This window comes from Microcebus murinus, chromosome 31, assembly GCF_040939455.1.
Source record: "Microcebus murinus isolate Inina chromosome 31, M.murinus_Inina_mat1.0, whole genome shotgun sequence".
Classification (NCBI taxonomy): domain Eukaryota; kingdom Metazoa; phylum Chordata; class Mammalia; order Primates; family Cheirogaleidae; genus Microcebus; species Microcebus murinus.
The window spans coordinates 1,095,386-1,119,088 of record NC_134134.1 but is presented as its reverse complement, the minus strand read 5'-3'; the positions used below and the strand labels follow the sequence as shown (position 1 = coordinate 1,119,088).

General features: G+C 36.3%; 1 protein-coding gene across 1 annotated transcript in view; it reads right to left on the bottom strand.

The window, feature by feature from the left end:
* LOC142865675 (uncharacterized) overlaps positions 1-16,704 on the bottom strand; it is a 101,649-nt gene extending 84,945 nt beyond the window's left edge. The window contains 2 exon segments of the mRNA XM_075998857.1: positions 15,384-15,920; positions 16,086-16,704. Coding sequence (XP_075854972.1) covers positions 15,384-15,920; positions 16,086-16,704 — 1,156 coding nt within the window.
* Between the last annotated feature and the right edge of the window lie 6,999 nt (positions 16,705-23,703).

The window sequence follows — 23,703 nt, the reverse complement described above, 5'->3', positions numbered from 1 at the left end:
GTTAGACACACACACCACACACACAAATACACACACACACAGACACATATATACGCACACATATGCACATAGGAATCATACATTCCTGATGGTACTAATTAGGGGAAAATTACAAAATATAAGTTATCAAAATACTATGTATCAATTGTGATTATAAACATATTTAGCAATTTGAAGCACTCAATGGGACAGTATGTTTAAGAATTCTATGAGGTGAGTATGCAAAATAAACTATATTACTGCTTGGAAACTATGGTCTAAAAAAGTTGTAATTTTACTCTTATTTTCTACTAGAAAAAAGGATATTTAGAAGTGAAATAACATTAGATTTTCTTATGTTTAGGAAGAGGCTATGTATTTGTATAAAATTAATGAGTCTGAATTTCTGTAGGATTGCCTCTGAAACCTTGGTATTGGAAATTATGATGCAGACAATATGAACATCTGTCCCTAGTGTTTCTAGCATGACTGAAACAAATCCTAATATCTCTAATATCCCACTTTATAAATTACAGTTATGAGGCAACCAAAGGAACTTAAAACATGGAGCTGGGTATGGTGGATCACACTTATAATCCCAGCACTTTGGGAGGCCAAGGAAAGAGGAACGCTTGAGGCCAGAATCTTGAAACCAGCCCAAGCAACATAAGGAGATTCCATTTTTTCAAAAAAATATTAATAACAAAAAATAGCTTGCAATGGTAACTCCTGAACATAGTTAGTCCTAGCTACTTAGAAAACTGAGGTAGTAGGATCCCTGGAGCACAGAAGTTTGAGGCTGCAGTGAGCTATGATCAGCCACTATACTCCAGAAGGGGCAGCAGAGCAAAACTCTGTCAAAAGATGGTTTAATGTAGAGGTCTTCAAAATATGTACAGATATTCTCATATCCCCACATGCAATAGAAATACAGACAGATAATAGAGTCCCTTATAAGCCATGACAAGAAGTTTGGCTCTTACTGAATTCTAAGGAAAATCAGTGCATGGGTAGACTTTGTAGAGAGTTTAAGAGCAAAGGACAGAAGATGTCCTTCTGTAAGTTAAAGAGAAACATACACAGGCTTCTAAAAATCATTGCCAACACAGCAGAATATTCCAAGCCACTTTTTAATATCTGCCTTCCTCCTTGAGCTTTACCTCTCAAACATTTGTTATCTGCTTCACTGAATCACACCTACCTGGATATTTGGCTGTTGTTTCCTCTTTCTTCATAATCCAGGGCTCTATCCTTTGCTCCAGACATGTGATCAGCTCTGGCTTTGAGACAACAAGACCTGTTTTATAAAAAAAAAAAAAAAATTCACATGAGTCTTGCTGAAGTCTTTCCAATTACTAATGCAGTACTATCCTTAGCAGAGAGAACACTATAGAATATTCTACAAATTTCTTTGCAAGATATTGTTTTCTCACAGACCTTGTAGAATGATAAAAATTTATTTCTAATTTATGACTAGAGCACCAATTCCCACTAGCACCAAATAAATAAGAGGTGGAAATTCTATTCTAACTTGCAGGCAAGAACTATATACCCTGATTTCTAGAGTAACTACTAATCTAGTGTGAAATATACATATCAGCCCATGAAAAGGAAATGTCAAGATAACATGAGACATCTAATGATTTCATTTTGTACACCCAAAACTTCAAATTTTCTTTACAAGCAGGGATATACAATTCATTCATATAAAGTAGAAACTTTTAAGAAACTACCTACAAAAATAAATTAATGACCTTAATGTGGAATAGGAATTCTGTACATAAGTGATCCTCACCAAGGGAGACCAGGTTTCCATAGTTCTCCAACATCACATCCCTATACAAATTCCGCTGAGCATTGTCAAGGCATGCCCACTCCTCTGGAGAGAATTCTACAGCCACATCCTGGAATGTCACCATCTCCTGTAAAAAGACACATATTTCCCAAGTGGCCATAGAGAGAGTTCTTAATTTGACTACAAGGAAAATAAGTTATGAGAACTGTTTCTGACATATGAGTGACTACACTTATCCAATAAGATATTTTTTAGCATATTGATATTCTTGAACATATTCTCTTATTCACAGGAAAGAGGATCAGAAAAGATGTATGAAACTGTGTGCATATGATTGATTTGGATGATAAAGTATTTAATACAAAATTAAGGGCCTCACTACAGTAATATAAATTTATGGGTGCTACATTTACATCATATCAATAAATTGTGCATATTTCTCATATAGGGAAACAGAGATTTAGAAAGCATCACATAATTTTGATCAGTACAATAAAGAAGTGGAGATTTTTTTTTTAAATACAGACTCTGATTCAGTAGATATGGTGTGTGGTCTGAATCTCAGCATGTCACATAATATAACTACTGATTACAATGCTTCTTGCCTAAAAAGAGTATTTTGTCAATATCCTGTAAGTGGTAGACTTTGAATTTATCTCAGTTCATCTGAACAGAACACAGATAATAGCCCTCATTTTTCAAAGAAAGCTATAAGAAGAAATTAGAGCTTCCGGATTTAATATGATGGCTCATGCACATCAGTCAATAAATCTCCACAAGACACTTAACAATAAAGAAAAAAAAAACAATTAACTTTATATTGGATGAATCTGTCAGAGAGCATCTTAAGCAAGTGAATGAAATTAACATAACTTTAGCTGCACAGATTGGTGTTAGGCATCGTTGCAAAGAGGAGGACACAAATCACTGCCGGGATGGTAGTCGCCAACAATATGTAACCATGAAGAATCATCAATTTATGCAAATTTCAGATACAGATATTTCCTATATTTTGTTATCTTTAATAATGTATGTAAATACTTTAGCATCATACGGAGCAACTCTTCTATTTTCTCTTTTCTCCATAATTATTCTTTTCAATCAATGCTATCCTCTTTCTAAATTGTCCTAATGATATTTTATGTAGAGCTAATGAAGCATCCAGATCAAACATTGAGAGTACATGTTTCTCTTCCTCACTCAAATCCAAAGACTCTATCCCATCCCCAGGACGAATCTCAGACATTCACACTATTCTATCTTGACCTGTCACAATGGGAACATTTTCAATATTACATGTCATACAGTTCTTATGAAATTTGGTTATTGTAGTAAGAAGCTTGTGGGAGAGAATATAGAGCAGGTTCTGTTGTATAGGGAGGAAGGATTTTCCAGAGCTCCTTGACTATCATAAGAATAAAGAAAAACATGTAGTTACAAAACTTTTTAGGCATATACATCAGAAGTAAAGAAGTAAATTTTACAAGTTCAAAAAACTAAAGTTCTACATGACTTTCTAGGAGAAAGAGTAGACACAACCCCTAAATTAGGACACACTTACCTGAAAATCAGCCATTTCTTCTCCCTCTTCTCCTACTCTGAAATTCCTTTTCAGGTGAGATTGTGTAGAACAATTATAATTAAATCTTCAGACTACGCTTAAGGGAGTCAGCACAATTTTTTCCCTTGTTTCCACAATATTCACAAGCAGGAGGAACATAAAATGCAGAACGGCTACACTCACTTGTTCTTAGACAGAAAAAAGATTCAGCTATGATCAGCTCCTTTATGGAGACCAAAAAGTGAGGTTCTTCTTCTTTTCTTCTGGTTACCTCCCCCTGCTACAGGTGCCAGGAGATTCTGCTACAGGAATGGGAATCTGTACCAAACTGATCTGCCTATACCAAACCCAAGAGAGCAGAACCTGTGACTTCCCTCTAGAACAAAGGCTAAACTCAATTCACAAGAATATATGCAGAAGTCCTAATGCTTGACGCTGGTATCAAATTAGAATTTTGTGGGGCACAATTAAAACCACATGGATGTTCCCACCCAGCCCAACAGGCAGGTGATGGTGTTTCTTCAATCTAGCCAGGTTATCCTAACTGAAAGCCTGGTCTGAGAGGTAATTATCTTAAAATTGTCTCTGACACATCACTGTGAATATAAATCATGTGGTACTGTGGGCCTCACTCTAAGAAATGTGGTCTGGTGGTGTGGAAGGGGTACATTAATTGGGTTCTTTGACACGTCCTCTTTTAGTGGTGATGTTGTTCAATCTAGATCCATTATTATTGGAACTCAGGTAAAGGCAGCAAGCACAGCATACATACTGCCTTTTGCCCTACACTCATCACAACATATACTTAATTTCCAAAGTGAAGAGCAGCATAATGCAATGTCTACTGAGCATGTGCTATGTGCTCAGAAGTATAGTATGTTGTACTGTAAAGAAGACTCTACATTGTGTGATTTAATCCTTGCTGTGCCAGAAAAGGTGAGTACTAAGTGTCCAATAATTTACAGAAAATTTTAGATGTGGTGTCAGCCTTTCTATTCTTCTAACACAATTATAATACGACATTACACAAGACATTATAATACAAGACATTATAAGACATTATAATACGACCTTACAGAAGATCTAGAAAATTGTCTACACTCACCCCAAAAAGGTTTTTTCAAACTCAACTTACAAGTCCATGTTGATCTCTAACACTGCAGCATATGTCTCCCCTGAGTTTTTGGTACATACTTATTCCAGAGTATGTCCCTGTCTTGCGAATTCTAGGTTGAGGCCAGGTCTAGTTTCCTTCCCTCTCTGTAAAAGCAAAGGATACACAACATGTGTATACAACGTGTGTATACGTGTGTATACACTTGTGTATCCTTTGCTTTTGCAGAGAGGGAAGGAAAACAGGAAGAGAAATTCCTCTTTGGAACCTGTCTAATGCATCTTGAGGAACCTTAGACCTTTCATTCAGAATTCAAATCTGCAGATTTAGGTCTCTAAAGAGGCATGGATTCAGTAGCACTCATGCACACTACCTGGCATTTGGGCAAAACAGAAAGCAGAAATGGAGTTTATGTGTCACACAAAGTGCACAGTATTTTGTTCCCATTTCTGTCTGAGCCCCATGGTCTCTGAATCCATTTCAGTTCTAAAGATGTGAGATGCATTTAGAGAAAGGATAGAACTACTGATTTTTATCCTATGAGAGTGTATTCACAGGAATCTGGTCTAAGTATGCTCCGGAGGGACAGTAGACACCACAGAGGCCTAGAGAACTTACTGTGTGCAGATGTGGGGACAGTGAAGCTCTGTGCTGCAGACTTGCAGGTTACAGACTGGAAGCTCAAGAAGGAATCTAGTGTTCAAAGTCCTTCTAATTTAGAAGTGGTGGGCACATTTTATGTTTATGTTGCATTTTTAATTCTGGAAAGTGTTCAGGAAATATCAAAAGTCTCCAACTAAGAAAACCTCTCCACAAAGATAAAAGAGAATTGAAAGAATACTCTTTTATTACTCAATTAAAGCAGAATGTGATATGCACAGTTCCAATCCACTGAGACATTTCAAAGGCACACACAAAGTTGCTACTGTACATAGCTAAGCAAATCCTAACTTTTACATATATGTTATCTACATAAATATTAATTTTCTGTGAAGAAAGAAGACTGTACAGCAATATTTGTCATAAACGGTGCACCCTAAACTTACTTGGTTATCAGTGAGACTTTCTTTTTTTGGTAATTGGTTAAATTCAAATAAAATACATGCGTCTGAAGTCAATGCAGGAGGAGATAATTTTGTAACTTTAATCTAGATGCTCACTGAAGATAGGATCACATCTTCCTATGAAAATTGTGGGATAGGGACCTAACTTCCTTGATGTTTTATTTCAAAGAGATGTTTTTCAGTTTCAGAAAAATCATTTGTTATAATAAAAAAAAACTTTTAAAAATGTTCAAAAGGATATACATATCTTAGGCAGATAGTTTGGATCTCTGGCTCTTCTCGGGACAATGGTGCCCTGTTTTGGTGCTGTTTCCAGCAATTGCTCCACCTGGGGAGATGGATAAGGCTGCCATTCGATTTCAGTGCTGCTCCACCCTTAGTTCTACCCTGAGTCACTTCTACACCTGAGGATGGAGGGAATGCTTTATCAATCTAGTGTTTCCCTAGCCAAGGCATAATAATATTTACAATGTGACCTAGGGTGTGCTAAGGGTAATTAATATGTCATTATCTTTAATCTGCATTGCAGTTCACCCTCCCCAATGGGGTTTCTTAGAGGGAGCTCCTATAATTTGATGAAATTTTCAGGACACCTGTTGATTATTTGATAAGAACCTACACTCCAATGATACAAATTCTGATGAAATAAAATTAATGAGTGTGTTACAATTTTAACATAAAAAAATGGGGGCGGAGCAAGATGGCCAGACAGAGTGTCTCTGTAGAAAAGACAGATTCTAGCAGAAATTAGAGGAAAGAAGCAAGAAGACGAGCATACAGCGGACAAGGGCCGGAAGGAGGGGTACCTGAGACCCCAGGAGACTCCACGGGAGGAGGCTGCGGAGGAGAACTGGAGGCTGAGACCACCGGAGCAGCCCAGAGACCAGTGGAAAGGGTAGGTGGATTTGCTGTTTCCCCTCCCCTGCATTCGGGACTGCTGGTGGGCTCCCCAGTGGGTGGAGAGACCTGGGGACACCAGCCCAGAGACCGCTGCCGCCGCCAGCCAGCGGTGAGCCTGTAGCAGACGTGGCACCAGGTTCCCAACTTCCTCCGGGCACCTCCGTGTGCACAGATCCGAGCCGTGTGGCAGGCGCCATATTGCCTCCTCCTCCCCTCCGCCGACCCTACCCGTGGCTGCCCAGAGAGACAATACAGCCGCCAGCCAGAGGCACCTCCAGGGAACAGGACCTTCCCATTTGGGACCCTACATCTGACTTAGGGGAACTCAGACTGTGAGCTCCCTACCCGCCCGCCCTCCCAGGTGCTGCTGGCACCGTGTTCCCAGGAGAACGGTGCCGACTCAGAGGCTGAGAGACATAGACCCAGCTTGGGCTCCCTGTGGGTGAATTGGGACCAGAAATCCTCTCCCTGGTGGGGATACAGTTTGAACTCTGGGACCCAGAGGTCGGACCTGCAGACAAGATCCCCTGCACCGAGGGCTAGCATTCCCGGGGCACAGAAGGGTTATACGTGAACAGCCTACTGAGGTGTGTGTGCCTCCAGGGGTGGATCGGCGTCCTAGAGGGCAATCCTCCTCCCAGGAGGAGGCCGTGCACCCAACCCAGGTGGCATTCCTGTGCAGGGAACCTCCTCGCCGGCATCACAGTCCGGGGAAGCCTGGTGGCTTGTGGTCTGGCCTGCTGGCAGAGACCCAGGAGTAGCTGCAGAATGGGGAGGGTGGAAAGAAGCGAGGCCTGCTCCAGACTGCGTGTCTCAGACAGCCCGACCCCCACACACAGACTTTCCGGCTGAGTGGGACCATTCCAGCCCCACCCTGACAGCTTTCCCTGGAAGCATAGAACAGAACTTTGACCCCTGCTAACGGCCTGAGGGCAGGCTTACCCAACCCAGCTCCGTCCAGAACAAGAGCTGTTAACAGGACACAAAATCAACAGTATAGCCTGTTCCTCCAAACAAACGCCACCTACTGACAGGGATGGCATCTTGCACAGCCTTTCCACGGCACCCACTGACTCAATATACAGGGAGTGGTCCAATTTCACTCACAGACACCACCTAATGCCTCAGAAACTAAACAAGGTATGTGAATACCCAAACAATAACCTAAGGAAAGAAACAACAACTGATCGCCATGGGAATAAATCAGCGAAAGAACTCAGGAAATATGAAGAACCAAACGGAAAACACACCCCCAAAGAGGAGCACCAGCCCCCTAGAAATGGACACCAACCAAAATCAGGCAACCAATATGACAGAAGAGGAATTTCATATGTGGATCATAAGAACACTCACCCAGCTGCAACAACAACTCAATAACCAACACAAAGAAACCACAAAAAGCCTCCAGGATATGGGAAAAGAAATAGACACAATGAAGAAAAGTGTAACCGAACTCCTCGAAATGAAGAATCAATTCAAGGAACTACAAAATACAGTGGAAAGTCTCAAGAACAGGGTAGATCAAACAGAAGAAAGAATCTCAGAGCTTAAAGATAACACCCTCCAATTAAATAAATCAGTCACAGAAGTAGAGCAGAGAAACAAGAGAAAAAGAGCAAAGCCTACAAGAGCTGTGGGATTATGTGAAGAAACCTAATGTGAGGGTCATAGGGTTACAAGAAGTGGAAGAAGACAACACTCAAGGGTTGGACAAGCTGTTTGAAGATATAATAGAGGAAAATTTCCCAGGCCTTCCTCAACATCTTGATATACAAGTTCAAGAAGCTCAGAGGACCCCTGGGAGATTCAACGCAAACAGGAAGACGTCACGACATGCAGTCATCAAACTGACCAAAGTATCAACTAAAGAGGCCCTTCTAAGAGCTGTAAGACAAAAGAAACAAGTAACATACAAGGGAAAGCCAATTCGAATAACATCAGACTTCTCTAATGAGACTTTACAAGCAAGGAGAGACTGGGGCCCCATTCTCACTCTTTTGAAACAAAACAATGCCCAGCCTAGAATATTATTCCCTGCAAAACTAAGCTTCGTATATGAAGGAGAAATAAAAACATTCTCAGACAAGCAAAGGCTCAGAGAATTCACCAAGACAAGACCAGCCCTACAAGAAGTACTTAAAACAGCGTTACGCACGGAACATGATAATAATAACCCACGAATATAAAAACAACCAAAACCCAAAGATATTAAAGGCCATATATTACAATGGCTCAAGACAGAAATCATAACAACAACATCCAACCCAACAGAATGAACAGTAATCTACCTTACCTATCAGTTCTCTCAATAAATGTGAATGGCTTAAACTCTCCACTCAAGAGACATAGGCTGGCTGAATGGATAAGAAAATACAGGCCAAGTATATGCTGTCTTCAGGAAACACATCTAACCTGCAAGGAAGTATATATTCTAAAAATAAAAGGGTTGAGATCAATATTCCAAGCAAATAGAAGCCAAAAGAAGGCTGGTGTGACAGTTCTAATTTCAGATGATTTAGTTTTTAAACCAACAAAAGTAGTGAAAGACAAAGAGGGTCATTATATAATGGTGAATGGCACAGTCCAACAAGAAGAGATAACAATTTTAAATATATATACACCCAACAAAGTGCACCCAGATTCATAAAGCAAACCTTACTGGAGCTAAGCAAATGGATTTATAGCAACTCCATAATCGCCGGAGATTTCAACACCCCACTGACGGCACGAGACAGATCATCCAAACAGAAAATTAATAAAGAAATAATGGACTTAAACCAAACTCTAGAACAATTGGGTCTGACAGACATCTACAGAACATTCTACCAAAAATCCACTGAATATACGTTCTTCTCATCAGCTCACGGGACATTCTCTAAGATTGACCATATCCTAGGACACAAAGAAAATCTCAAGAAATTTAAAAAAATAGAAATCATACCATGTACCTTCTCAGATCACAGTGGAATAAAAGTAGAAATCAACCCTAACAGAAACTCACCTTTCTACACAAAAACGTGGAAATTAAACAACCTCCTACTAAATGTTAACTTCGTAAATGAAGAAATCAAGACGGAAATAAAAAAGTTCTATGAAGAAAACGACAATGGAGAGACAAGTTATCAACTTCTCTGGGACACAGCTAAAGCAGTACTGAGAGGAAAGTTTATCTCCATAAATGCCTATAACCAAAAGACAAGAAGATCACAAATAGACAATCTAATGAAATGACTCAAAGAGCTGGAAAAAGAAGAACAGACCAACCCCAAACCCAGCAGAAGAAGCGAAATCAACAAGATCAAATCAGAACTAAATGAAATTGAAAACAGGGAAGCTATTGAGGAGATTAATAAAACAAAAAGTTGGTTCTTTGAAAAAATAAACAAAATTGACACACCATTGGCTAAGCTAACGAAAAGCAGAAAAGAGAAATCTCTAATAAGCTCCATCAGGAATAAAAAAGGAGATATCACAACTGATCCCAAAGAGATACAAGATACAATTTATGAATAATACAAAAATCTTTATGCACACAAACTAGAAAATGTGGAGGAAACGGACAAATTTCTAGAAACACACAGCCTCCCTAGGCTCAACCAGGAAGAAATAGATTCCCTGAACAGACCAATCTCAAAGCTGAAATAGAAACAGCAATTAAAAATCTCCCTAAAAAGAAAAGTCCCGGTCCAGATGGCTTCACACCTGAATTTTACCATACTTACACAGAAGAACTAGTAACTATCTTGCAGAAACTATTCCACAACATTGAGAAGACCGGAAACCTCCCCGACACCTTTTATGAAGCGAATATTACTCTGATACCAAAACCAGGAAAGGATGCAACAAAAAAAGAAAACTACAGACCAATATCCCTAATGAATATAGATGCAAAAATTTTCAACAAAATCTTAGCTAACCGAATCCAGACACTTATCAAAAAAATAATCCACCACGACCAAGTGGGATTCATCCCAGGGATGCAGGGATGGTTCAACATATGTAAATCTATAAATGCAATTCACCACATAAACAGAAGCAAAAACAAAGACCACATGATTCTTTCAATAGATGCAGAAAAAGCTTTTGACAAAATTCAACACCCTTTCATGATACGAACACTTAAGAAAATAGGCATAGAAGGGACATAGCTAAAAATGATACAAGCCATATATGACAGACCCATAGCCAACATCATACTGAATGAGGAAAAATTGAAATCATTCCCACTTAAAACTGGAACCATATAAGGCTGCCCACTATCTCCACTTCTGTTCAACATAGTACTGGAAGTCTTGGCTACAGCAATCAGACAGGAAAATGGAATCAAAGGTATCCAAATAGGGGCAGAAGAAATCAAACTTTCACTGTTTGCTGATGATATGATATTATATCTAGAAAACCCCAAGGATTCAACCAAGAAACTCCTGGAACTGATCAATGAATTTAGTAAAGTCTCAGGATACAAAATCAACACACAGAAATCAGAGGCATTCATATACGCCAACAACAATCTAATTGAGAACCAAATCAAAGACTCAATTCCCTTCACAATAGCAACAAAGAAATTAAAGTACCTAGGAATATACTTAACCAAGGACGTAAAAGACCTCTACAGGGAGAACTATGAAACACTGAGGAAGGAAATAGCAGAGGATGTAAACAGATGGAAATCCATACCATGCTCGTGGATCGGCAGACTCAATATCATCAAAATGTCTATACTACCCAAACTGATCTACAGATTCAATGGAATACCTATTAAAATCCCATCAGCATTCTTCACAGACATAGAAAAAATAATTTTATGCTTCGTATGGAACCAAAGAAGACCTCGAATATCAAGAGCAATTCTAGGCAACAAAAACAAAATGGGAGGCATTAATATGCCAGATATCAAACTATACTACAAAGCTATAGTAATTAAAACAATATGGTATTGGCACAAAAATCGGAATATTGACCAGTGGAACAGATGTGAGAATCCTGATATAAAACCATCCTCAGCCGGGCGCGGTGGCTCACGCCTGTAATCCTAGCACTTTGGGAGGCCGAGGCGGGCGGATTGCTCAAGGTCAGGAGTTCGAAACCAGCCTGAGCGAGACCCCGTCTCTACCAAAAATAGAAATAAATTAATTGAGCAACTAAAAATATATATACAAAAAAAAAATTAGCTGGGCATGGTGGCGCATGCCTGTAGTCCCAGCTACTCGGGAGGCTGAGGCAGGAGGATCGCCTGAGCCCCAGAGATTGAGGTTGCTGTGAGCCAGGCTGACGCCACGGCACTCACTCTATCCTGGGCAACAAAGTAAGACTCTGTCTCAAAAAAAAAAAAAAATACCATCCTCATATAGCCATCTAATCTTTGACAAAGCAGACAAAAACATACGCTGGGGAAAAGAATCCCTCTTCAATAAATGGTGCTGGGAAAACTGGATAGCCACCTGCAGAGAGCTAAAACAGGACCCACACCTTTCACCTCTCACAAAAACCAACTCACGCTGGATAACAGACTTAAACCTAAGGTATGAAACTATTAGAACTCTAGAGGAAAAAGTTGGAAACACTCTCCTAGACATTGGCCTGGGCAAAGAGTTTATGAAGAAGTCCCCAAAGGCAATCACAGCAGCAACAAAAATAAATAAATGGGACATGATCAAACTACAAAGCTTCTGCACAGCCAAAGAAATAGTCATGAAAGTCAACAGACAACCTACAGAATGGGAGAAAATTTTTGCATCCTATGCATCCGATAAGGGACTGATAACTAGAATATACTTAGAACTCACGATAATTAGGAAGAAAAAATCAAATAACCCCATTCAAAAGTGGGCAAAGGACTTGAACAGAAACTTTTCTAAAGAAGACAGAAGAATGGCCAACAAACATATGAAAAAATGCTCAACATCTCTAATCATAGGGAAATGCAAATCAAACCACAATGAGATATCACTTAACCCCAGTGAGAATGGCCTTTATCAAAAAATCTCCAAACAATAAATGCCGGCGTGGTTGCGGAGAGAGAGGAACACTCCTACACTGCTGGTGGGACTGCAAACTAGTTCAACCTCTTTGGAAAGCAATATGGAGATACCTTAAAGCGATACAAGTGAATCTACCATTTGATCCAGCAATCCCATTGCTGGGCATCTACCCAAATGATCCAATGGCACTCTACAAAAAAGACACCTGCACTCGAATGTTTATAGCAGCACAATTCATAATTGCAAGGCTGTGGAAACAACCCAAGTGCCCATCAATCCAAGAATGGATTAATAAAATGTGGTATATGTATACTATGGAGTACTATTCAGCTCTAAGAAACAATGGTGATATAGCACATCTTATATTTTCCTGGTTAGAGCTGGAACCCATACTACTAAGTGAAGTATCTCAAGAATGGAAAAACAAGCACCAGATATATTCTCCAGCAAACTGGTATTAACTGAGTAGCACCTATGTGGACACATAGGTAATACAGTAATAGGGTTTGGGCAGGTGGAAGGGGGGAGGGGGGCGGGTATATACATACATAATGAGTGAGATGTGCACCATCTAGGGGATGGTCATGATGGAGACTCAGACTTTTGGGGGGAGGGGGGGAAATGGGCATTTATTGAAACCTTAAAATCTGTACCCCCATAATATGCTGGAAAAAAAAAAAGGAGCTCACCTATATGGTTATGGAAATAACTGGCTAGAGTAAATGGTGTCTGGAAAGCAAAGGAATCTCAAATTATACCCAGAAGGAGTTTGAATTTCACTGTGTAAGCAGGATGATACTTTTTTAAAGATGGAAGTTAAAGCAATAGACCTTTTTTGAAATGAAATATGTGTGCATTTTTATTTTATTTCCTAAACACTTAGTAAATGTTTGATAGCATCATTCAGCAACTCTACATGTTACAGTTTGAAAAGTTCCCCCAAATAAATGTGATGGCAACTTAATTTCCATTGAAAAAATGTTGAGAAATGGGACCTTTAAGAGGTGATTAGGTAATAAGAACTCTACTTTCGTAAATGGATTAATGTCACATAAGTGAGTTAGTTATTGCAGCATGTTTCTGATAAAAGAATGAGTTCAGCCTCATTCGCTCCCTGCCTCTCTCATGTACTCTCTTGCCTGTCTGCCTTCCACCATGGGAGATGACTCAGAAAAAAAAAAACATTAGAGGCAGGCCTCTAGACTTTGGACTTCTCAACTTCCAGAATGGTAAGAAAAAATTTGTCTTTATAAATTACCCAGTCTGTGGTATTCAGTTGTAGCAACAAAAAAAGGACTAAGACACTGTACTAGTTTTCTCCCATGTTTCAAGTGCTATACTGACTTTTCATAAACATATTTTGATTTATAAACTGACACTCCTGATGTATAAAGTGGAAAAAGGAAACTATTGAATTCATAAAGCAGGAATTGGATGAGTATTATAATATGTTTTTGAATTATCCTATTTGTTGACATTAAATTTTTATAACAAAGTTCAAAAAAAAAATATGCTTATTTCTGTTTTACTGGCCAAGCAAGTTGCATGTTGAAAGAAAAATGTAGGATAGAATGTAACAACTAGTCATTCTGTGTTCAGAAATGTATGGCTTTTCATTAAGTGCAAAATCTTTATTATAAGCATTACAGCAACAATGTAATTATAAATATAATGAAAAAAAGCTTTGGGAACATTATTCTTCAAAGTAGACCCACTGATAAAAAGGATCACAAATGATGTCTTTGTACTATGTAATCCAACAGTACATTTTTACAATCCATTACCTCCAACTTTGAGTAACATGGGTTAAGTTAAAGTTGGTGCAAAATAACACTTCATTCTATCTACAACATGTTTGACACATTAAAAATATTAATTATTGAAAAAAATTAAGTTTACATATCTAAAAACATTCCAAATTTCATTCTATTTTATTATCTGAATGTTTAATTGTAAAACAAGTTATTTCTAATATTGTAATTTTTTCATTCTGATCATAAGAATATGAATCTGTATACCTACATCATACATCAGTTGAAATACTGTTTGTTACAAGAAAACTCGAAAGTACCTCTCCATTTCATAAATCTCATATTTCAGTGTTTTCAATTTTCCATGGAAAAGTACATGAATAATGTCTACTTAATATAGAAAGACTGTATTCTTAATATAGAATAAATGTGATGTAACTATCATTAACCACACACATTCACATCAGGGTAAGATTGAAAGCATACCATCTACTGTATTTGAAGTTGAATAACATCAGTATTTGCATGTCAAAAATAGCAAAAAATTATACTTTATTACATTTTAACACCACCCTGACCAGAAAGTATACTTTACATGTGATTATAACTCTAAAAAAACTCTGTCTTTTTTAAAGCTGACATACAAATAAATCAACTAACTTTTTTAACTGGGTTGTTCTCTATAATCAAAAACCTGGTTTAAAGAAATGTGAGAATGTGTTAGTGACTCAGTGCATTGCCCTGTGAGTCCTCTGATATCTGTTTAGACTTGATTCTTGATTAAGTGCATTCTGAAATTTATTATATCTGTCTTGTAGTTTTAAGTTTCAATTCCTTGGTGTTCTCTAAGGTATATCTTTTGCATAAAATGAATGTATATCTTACATTCATTATAATTGTAAGGTTTCTATTCCTTAAACTTTTTGTGATGTTAAGCAATGTTTGAGAAAATATTGGAGCGTTTATTTCAGTGTAAGTTCTCCCATGTCAAATAAGATCTCTGTTATAATTAAAGCTATTGTCAGCTCTCTACATTACCATAGTTTACTTTAAGTACTGTTGTGCATTTTAAGGCTAATACTTGGGGGAAGCATTTCCATACACATTACATTTATCTAACTTTTATCTAGTATGATTTCTTTGATGTTGAATAAGATGTGAGCAGTTATTAAAGATGTTGCCACAATATCCCCATTTGTAGAATTTTTCTCTTATATAAATTCTTTTATGTAGATTACGGTGTGAGCACTGGGAAAATGTTTTGCCACATTCCTCACATTTGTATGGTTTATTTCCTGTATGGATTCATTTATGTAGAGTGAGATCTCTTAGCCCAGTAAAGGCTTTGCCACATTCTACACATTTTTAGGGTTTCTCTCCAGTATGAATTCTTTTATGTTGAGTAAGTGTTGAGGATTGTGTAAAGGCTTTGCCACATTCCTCACATTTGTGGGATCTCTCTCCTGTATGAATTCTTTTATGTCGAGTAAGGTGTGTGCACCGGGTAAAGGCTTTGCCACATTCGTCACATTTGTAGGGTTTATCTCCAGTATGGATTCTTTTATGTAGAGGGAGTTTTGTACACCAGGCAAAGGCTTTGCCACATTCTTCACATTTCTAGGGTTTCTCTCCAGTATGGGTCATTTTATGTTGAGTAAGGATTGAGGACTGCTTAAAGGCTTTGCCACATTCTTCACATTTGTAAGGCTTCTCTCCAGTATGAATTATTTTATGTTGAGTAAGGTGTGTGAACTGGGTAAAGGCTTTTCCACATTCTTCACATTTCTATGGTTTCCCTCCCATATGAATTCTTTTATGAAGACTAAGGTTTGTACACCAGGTAAAGGCTTTGCCACATTCTTCACATTTGTAGGGTTTCTCTCCAGTATGGATCCTTTTATGTTGAGTAAGGGTTGAGGACTGGGTAAAGGATTTGCCACATTCCTCACATTTGTAAGGTTTCTCTCCTGTATGAATTCTTTTATGTTCAGTAAGGTATGTGCACTGAGTAAAGGCCTTGCCACATTCTTCACATTTGTAGGGTTTCTCTCCAGAATGGATTCTTTTATGTTGAGTAAGGTGTGTGCACCGGGTAAATGCTTTGCCACATTCTTCACATTTGTATGGTTTCTCCCCCATATGCATTCTTTTATGTAGAGCAAGGTGTGTACACCAGGCAAAGGCTTTGCCACATTCTTCACATTTGTGGGGTTTCTCTCCAGTATGGATCACTTTATGTTGAGTAAGGTGTGTAAACTGGGTAAAGGCTTTTCCACATTCTTCACATTTGTATGGTTTCTCTCCTATATGAATTCTTTTATGTAGAGCAAGGTGTGTATACCAAGTAAAGGCTTTGCCACATTCTTCACATTTGTAGGGTTTCTCTCCACTATGGATTCTTTTACGTTGAGTAAGTATTGAGGACTGGTTAAAGGCTTTGCCACATTCTTCACATTTGTAGGGCTTCTCTCCAGTGTGAATTCTCCTATGTATAATAAGTTTTGAGCAACAGTTAAAGGATTTTCCACATTCTTCACACTTGTAGGATTTCTCTGTCATATGAAATTTCCTATGTTCAGATACATTGTAGCTGTGATTAAAAATTTTGCCACATTCATTAAGTTTGAATGTTTTTTCTCCAGTATGTCTTTTGTTGTGTCTATTTAGATTTGATGATTTACTAAAGACTTTTATGCATTTATAACATTTGAAGATTTTTCTATGGCAACTTGATAGACATTGGGTAAGGCCATCAGAACATACTTTCTGCTTCTTACACTCAACAACACAATCCCATTCTCTTTTTAAGTGTACATTTTCAAGGCCACAGCTTCCATATAGTCTCAGTATTGATTTCTGAAATGGGTCTTTTATGCCTTGCTCTGGCAATAGTTCTTTGATGCAACGGGAAGACAGTTCTGAAAGAAAGGAAAATAACAAAGTATCTCACTGACTAGACTCAGGTGAATATATTTCACAACTTGAATATATAAAACTGTAGAAAGCACATTAGCAATGGTATCTATCATCCATGTATGACCTTAAAAATATACTGTCATATATACTATCATAGATGTATGACCTTAAAAATATACTGACAACCATGATTCTTTTAGAAATCATAACTGCTAATTGTTCATAGACACCTAAATTAGAATAACACCAAAAACCACATGGAAGGGGAAGGAAACTTTGTTGCATTTACCCACCATAGCCCTTCTTCCATGCTGATACTGAGTTATGACTTTAGTAGAAAAATCCCATGTCCTGGATTTCCTATCAAAAGAGAATGAAACTATAGGCAAATATCCACACATCTGTTTTTTCATAGCCTTTCCAAAGGGTGGTTTCTATCTTCCAGGACAACTACATAACTCTATGGGAAAAATATGCATATATCAAGAATAAAATTCTGCATTATCATAATGTTGGTGCAAAATATTTAATTATGCTATAAAATTTGAAAGGCAAAATGAAAGAAATATTATTTCCATGTGTTAATTTATATACAATATAAAGAGATGTAATTATTGACATCAATATCATAAAGGTGAGGGCAGAAGTAAAGATTAAGAATTTTTGTATGCAACCGAAGTTAAGTAGTTATCCATTTAACATAAGTTGCAAGTTCAAAAGATTTTTCGTAGTTCTCACAGTGAACATCAGAAAAAATGTTTATAGAGATAAATAAAGAAAGCTAGGCAAAGAAACAAAATATGTCACTAAAAATCAGTGAGGTACAATGCAGGACAGAAGGATAGGAAAGTAAGAAAAGATAGTGATAAAAGTCATATAAAACAATTAACATTATAGAAATTGTAAATCCTTCCTTTGAGAAAATTATATAAATATTTATACACTAGTGTTTCCAGTCAGAAGACAGAGTTAAATAAAGGAATTTAAAAAATCCAACTATATTCTATCTAAAGTGACTAGACTTCATACCTGGTGAAAATAATAGACTAAAACTGGCAGAATATAGCAAGATATATCAGGAAAACATTTAGCATCTAAGAGCTGTGGAATTTAAAATTATATTAGGCACATTATTTTTAAGTTAAAAACATTATAATTTTTAAAATATAGTTTAAGTAAAAACTTTCACAAGAGACAAACAAGGGCATTAAATATAATAAGTGATCATTCACTGAGGGCTTATGAAAATAACACATATATATGATATCTATCTTTTTCTCACATCAAGGTTTTCAAATATGTTTTAAATAGCATTGACAGAATTGAAGCAAGAAATGGACAGCAAAATAGGATATTTTGATATTCCACTTTCAGTAATAATAAAACCAGTGAAATTATTAATAAGAAAACAAAAGATTTGAAAACACTAAAGAGCAATGAGACCTCACAGATGTATTAGAAACACTCTACAGAATAATCGTAGAATACACAATCTTCTTGATAGCTCATAAAACATTCTTCCTAAAAAACTACATGTTCAGCCACAAGACTTACCCAATTTTAGAAAGTTGAAATTTTACACTCTTTAATTTTTGACTAGAATGGAATGAAAATGAATAATAGAGGAAACATAGAAAAATTCAGAAATATAGGAAAATAAACAACACACTCTTGAATATGTTCTTCTTGAAGGGAAAAAGACATAATGTTGTGAAGATGTCCAAATTGATCTACAGATTAAATGCAATTCCTTTCAAATTCTCAATTTCAGTTTTTGAATAATAAAAAGAACCAGCAAACTGTTCCTTCAGAAGTTTCATTAAATATAAATTGTTTAGTCTCTCTAATGAAAAATAAGATGAACCTGTGAATAAAAACAAACAGAACCCTACAATATGCCACCTACAAAAGCCTTCCTTTACCTCTAAAAAGTAAAACTGGTTGAAAGTAATTGTAAAAAAAAAATCTACATAAAAAATAAAAGGAGGATATTTTGGCCATAATTAAAGAAAATACACTTTAAGTCAAAAACCTTCAAAATTGACAAAGACTTTTATAAGGACAAAATGGGTCATTTAGGAAAAATCCATGGCACAGAATAGAGATACACAGATCATATACATGGAATGTACATATTTTAGCATAGATGTTTTAAAAAATATATATCAGGGCTTCTAAATATATTAAGAAAATATGAACTGAAGTATGGACAGAGGTGTGGCAAGAAACACCTAGTAACACACTAGTTATAGAGACTGGAAGACCTCACTTCCAATGATGAATACAAAAATTTGACAGAAGATAAATAAGAAAACAGATAATGGGAAAAAATTATAGACCAGTTAGATGTAAAAGATATTTACAGAGCTCTTCTGTCAAAAGCAGCAGAATACACTATAGTTTCAATCATACATGGCAAATGCTGTTAGGACACTTAAGTCTCATGAAGTTGAAGAAACCTAAAAACATACCACATATATTTTTTGACAAAAATGTAGTGGAACTAGAAATCCAAAGCACAACTGACACTGGCTAATACAAAAATATATCAAAATTAAACACACTCTTTAATGCATTCATGCTCAATGGTCAGATGATTTTTAAAAGTTAAGATGTTAATACTCCACAGTGACATACAAATTTAATCAATGTCTATAATAGTCCTATCATACTTGTTTTGAAGATATATAAAAATAAATTCAAAAGTGTATTGGAACAAAAAATACTCAGACTGTTTTAGAAATACAAACAAGGAGGAATAGCACTTCTTGATTTAAAAACAAATCTACAGGAATAAAAAAAATGAGCTACTGGCACAAAGTCAAATAATGAGATGAAACAACAGAACGGAGAACCCAGAAATAAACCTTTGTGTCCATGACAAAATTTAGGTTCCTCAAGATTGCAATGACCATGAAATGAAAAAGAAGAGTCACTTCCACGAATGTTGTAGAAAACTGAATATTTATGAGAGAAAAAAATGATGTTGGTACCTTCCCTTCCACTATATAGAATATATCTTAAATAAATTAAATACTAAAACATAAGAAATACATGTATAAAACTCTTAGAGAAAATATAAAGGAAACAACATGATATTGGTCCTGGCAGTGTTTTAGCAGATGTAACATCAAATGCATAATCAAGAAAAAGAAAGAGAAGAAAAATGTCATTCTATCATTCTTCAAATTTTCTGCACAAAGGAAAAACTCAGTGGAGTAAGAATGCCTCCTACAAAATGGGTTAAAATAGATGCAAATCACATATTTGATAGAAGTTAACATCGTGAATAAATGAACAATGATTAAAATACTAAAACAAAGGTGAATAACTTGACTAACTAAAGGATAATAGATTGATCTGGCATTTCTGCAAAGAAGATATACTAATGGCCAAACATAATTTGAAAGCAATCTAAAAATTGTTAATCTTTAGAGAAATGCAAAACAATATCACAATGAGTTATCACCTCACATCCATTACATTGAGAACGTTTAAATAAATAAAAGTATATGCAGATTGATACATATGGTGAGAATATAGAGAAACTAAAATGCTGCTATGTCATTCTGAATCTTTGATTCTAAAAATTATAAAAATTGAAATACAACAGATCACAAATTTATAAATATATAAAAAGAGCAAATCAGCTATATGGCAGGAGGGGAAGGATCTACTTGTTTTATTTTACTTTATCCCAAAGAACAGAAAAATTTGGCAGCCATCCATGGAAAATTATAATTATCTGAATTTGGGGATTTAAATGGAAGGTCATTAAACACAAGTGGAACCATAGACCTGGGGGGATCATTTAGAATATTCAGGCTCTGATCCAGATGACAAACTTAAGGACTCATTGTTCTGAATACAGACTGCAACATGGGTCAACCATCTCGGATACACAGAGTCTCCAATGGTTCCCTGTGACAAAGTTGGAGTGGTGCTGCTCATCCAGAGACTTTGGGAGAGACACAGCTATCTGCAGCCATGGAGGCAGACCTGAATAACTTGGTCTTGCTATCATCTGTAAAGCAGAACTGTGACTCTGCTACAGCTGTCTCAACTATAGTCCATGTCCAGTTCTTTCAGTGCATAGATCCACACAGTGACCTACAGGGACTCTTCCAGGGTACTTGTTGGGAGCCACACCCAACCACACATATGGAATTAGCCCTAAAATTTTCAGACTGAAATCCACAACCATACCCTAGTATGTGTCATACACATCCAAATCCTGAAGGCAACCAATTTACCCAGAAACAAGAGAGGATTGAAAACCACCCAAGCCCTTTGGAATGGGCCCGCCAGATGCAGACTCCACTGCAGAACAAGGGGCAGACTTGTGTCCTAGCTACAGCAACTCTTCATTGAAAACCCAGTGGAGATACCTTTAGTCCAAGTACTCAAAAGAAAAAATCTTTACCTTCCAAAACCAGTTTAAACTTGGAAAGGTATTTAATCCTTCATATGCACAGATACCATCATAAGTATAATGTGCAACCACTGTTAATGCTATTTTATTATGTGACTACAACACCTAAGCAGAAATGTTTGGCAAGAACATGACAAGATCCACTCAAATTAGAAAGGAAAAACTAAAAATAACACTGTTTACAGATGACATTATCTTATAGATCAAAAGCCATAAAGAAGAAAGGAAGAAAGCTATAAAAGTAACAAAACCTCTCAGTTAAGTCACAGAATCTAAAATTTACATACAGATAGCAGTTGTTTTTCTATATACTAATAAAGTAGACAATGAAAAAGGAAAACACTCTCATTTACAATACCATCAAGAAAATAGATGTCTAAGAAATAAATTTAACTAAAGTGGTTAAAAAAAACCTTTACCCTGACTACTATAAGATATTAATAAAAGAAATTGAAGATGGCATCAGTGAATAGAATGATATTATCCAAAACAATGTATACATTCAATGCACTCCCTATCAAAATTCCAGGGGCATTACTTGACAGTATTAACCAAAAACTTCTAATATTTGTATGATCTCACAAACACAATTGATGAGCCCTATACAATAATGAGAAAGAATAAAAAAGGTTCCAGCATCACACTTTCTGATTTCAAACTAACTTTTAAGGTGGGAGTAATGAAAACAGCAAAATATTCACATGAATCCAACAAAAATAACAATGGAAGAGAATGGAGACCTCAGAAATAAACCGAAACATATAAGGTCAAGTAACATTTATCTAGGCACTAGCAATGCACAATGCAGAAAGTATGGCTCTTCAATGCTTGGTGCTAGAAAAATGGATACCCAAAAACAAATGAAAAAAAGCAGACTATTCTTTTCTTCTATGATACCAAAAACTAACTCCAGATATAATAAAGATTTAAATGGAATACATAAAACTCTAATATTTCTTAAAAAATAGTATAAAGAAAACAAGAAATATGGGAAAACCTTGACATAAGACTTGCAATTTTTTTTTGATATGAAACAAAGTGCAGTGGAACAAAATTGGAAAAATTTGGGCTGCCTCAAACTTAAAATCCTCTGTACAGCAAGGAAAAAAAATAAGAAAACATATAGGATGGGAGAAAGTATTTTCAAAGTAGATATTGTATAATATGTCAATACCCAAAATAATTGGGAAACTCATATTTTTCAAATGCAAAACAATGTCATCACCCACATAAATATAAGCAAAAGTTTATGTAGATTATTTTCAAAGAAAACATACCAGTTTACAACAGGAAACACAAAGAGTAACTCAGCATCGCCAAAACATCATAAACACAAATGAAAACTATGATAAGGTATCACCTCACAACTCTAAAATGGCTAATGTCCAAAACAAGAGACATAACAAGTGAGGACAAGAGTGTGCAGGAAATTAATCCCTGTAGACTGTTATTGATTGTAAATGCATAGTGTCATCATAGAGATTTGTTAAAACATGTAAATAACATAACTGCCTTATCATTCACCATTGCTACCTATGAGTATAATCATGTAAAATCAGTATCTCAAGAAGATTCTGCACCCCCATATATATCGTAGCATTATGCACATTTGCCAAGAAAATAAAAACAAACTAAATGCATGCTTTGATGAATAGATTTAAAAATGCCTGTACAAACACATACCATATACTAATACTAAGCCATGAAAATGATAAATATCCTGCCATTTCAACAACATGGATGTACATAGTAGGCATTATGCTAAGTAAAATCAGCCATTCCCAGAAAGATAAATACTGCTACGGATAATTATTTTTAAAAAGTTGAATTTATAAATATAAAGAGTACAACAGTGGTTTCCAGGGTATAGAGTCACAAAAAATTAGGAGATGTTTAAGGGTGAAATCTTTTAGTTATAAGATGAATAGATCATGGAGATCTATTGTATGGCAACATGATTAGAGTTATTAATAATGTATATGCTTAAAATTGGTTAAGACCATAGACCTCACTATTAATAAATGTTCTCACTATAATTAAATGCTAAATATGTGAGATGATGGAACAGTTTATTACCTTAATTATATTATTTTACTATTTATACACACATCAGATCACTACACTGTGTACAATAAATATATACAGTTATTTAAGTATTATTTGCGGAAACTTCCACCCATTAAACATCCTCCACACAGAAATATATGCAC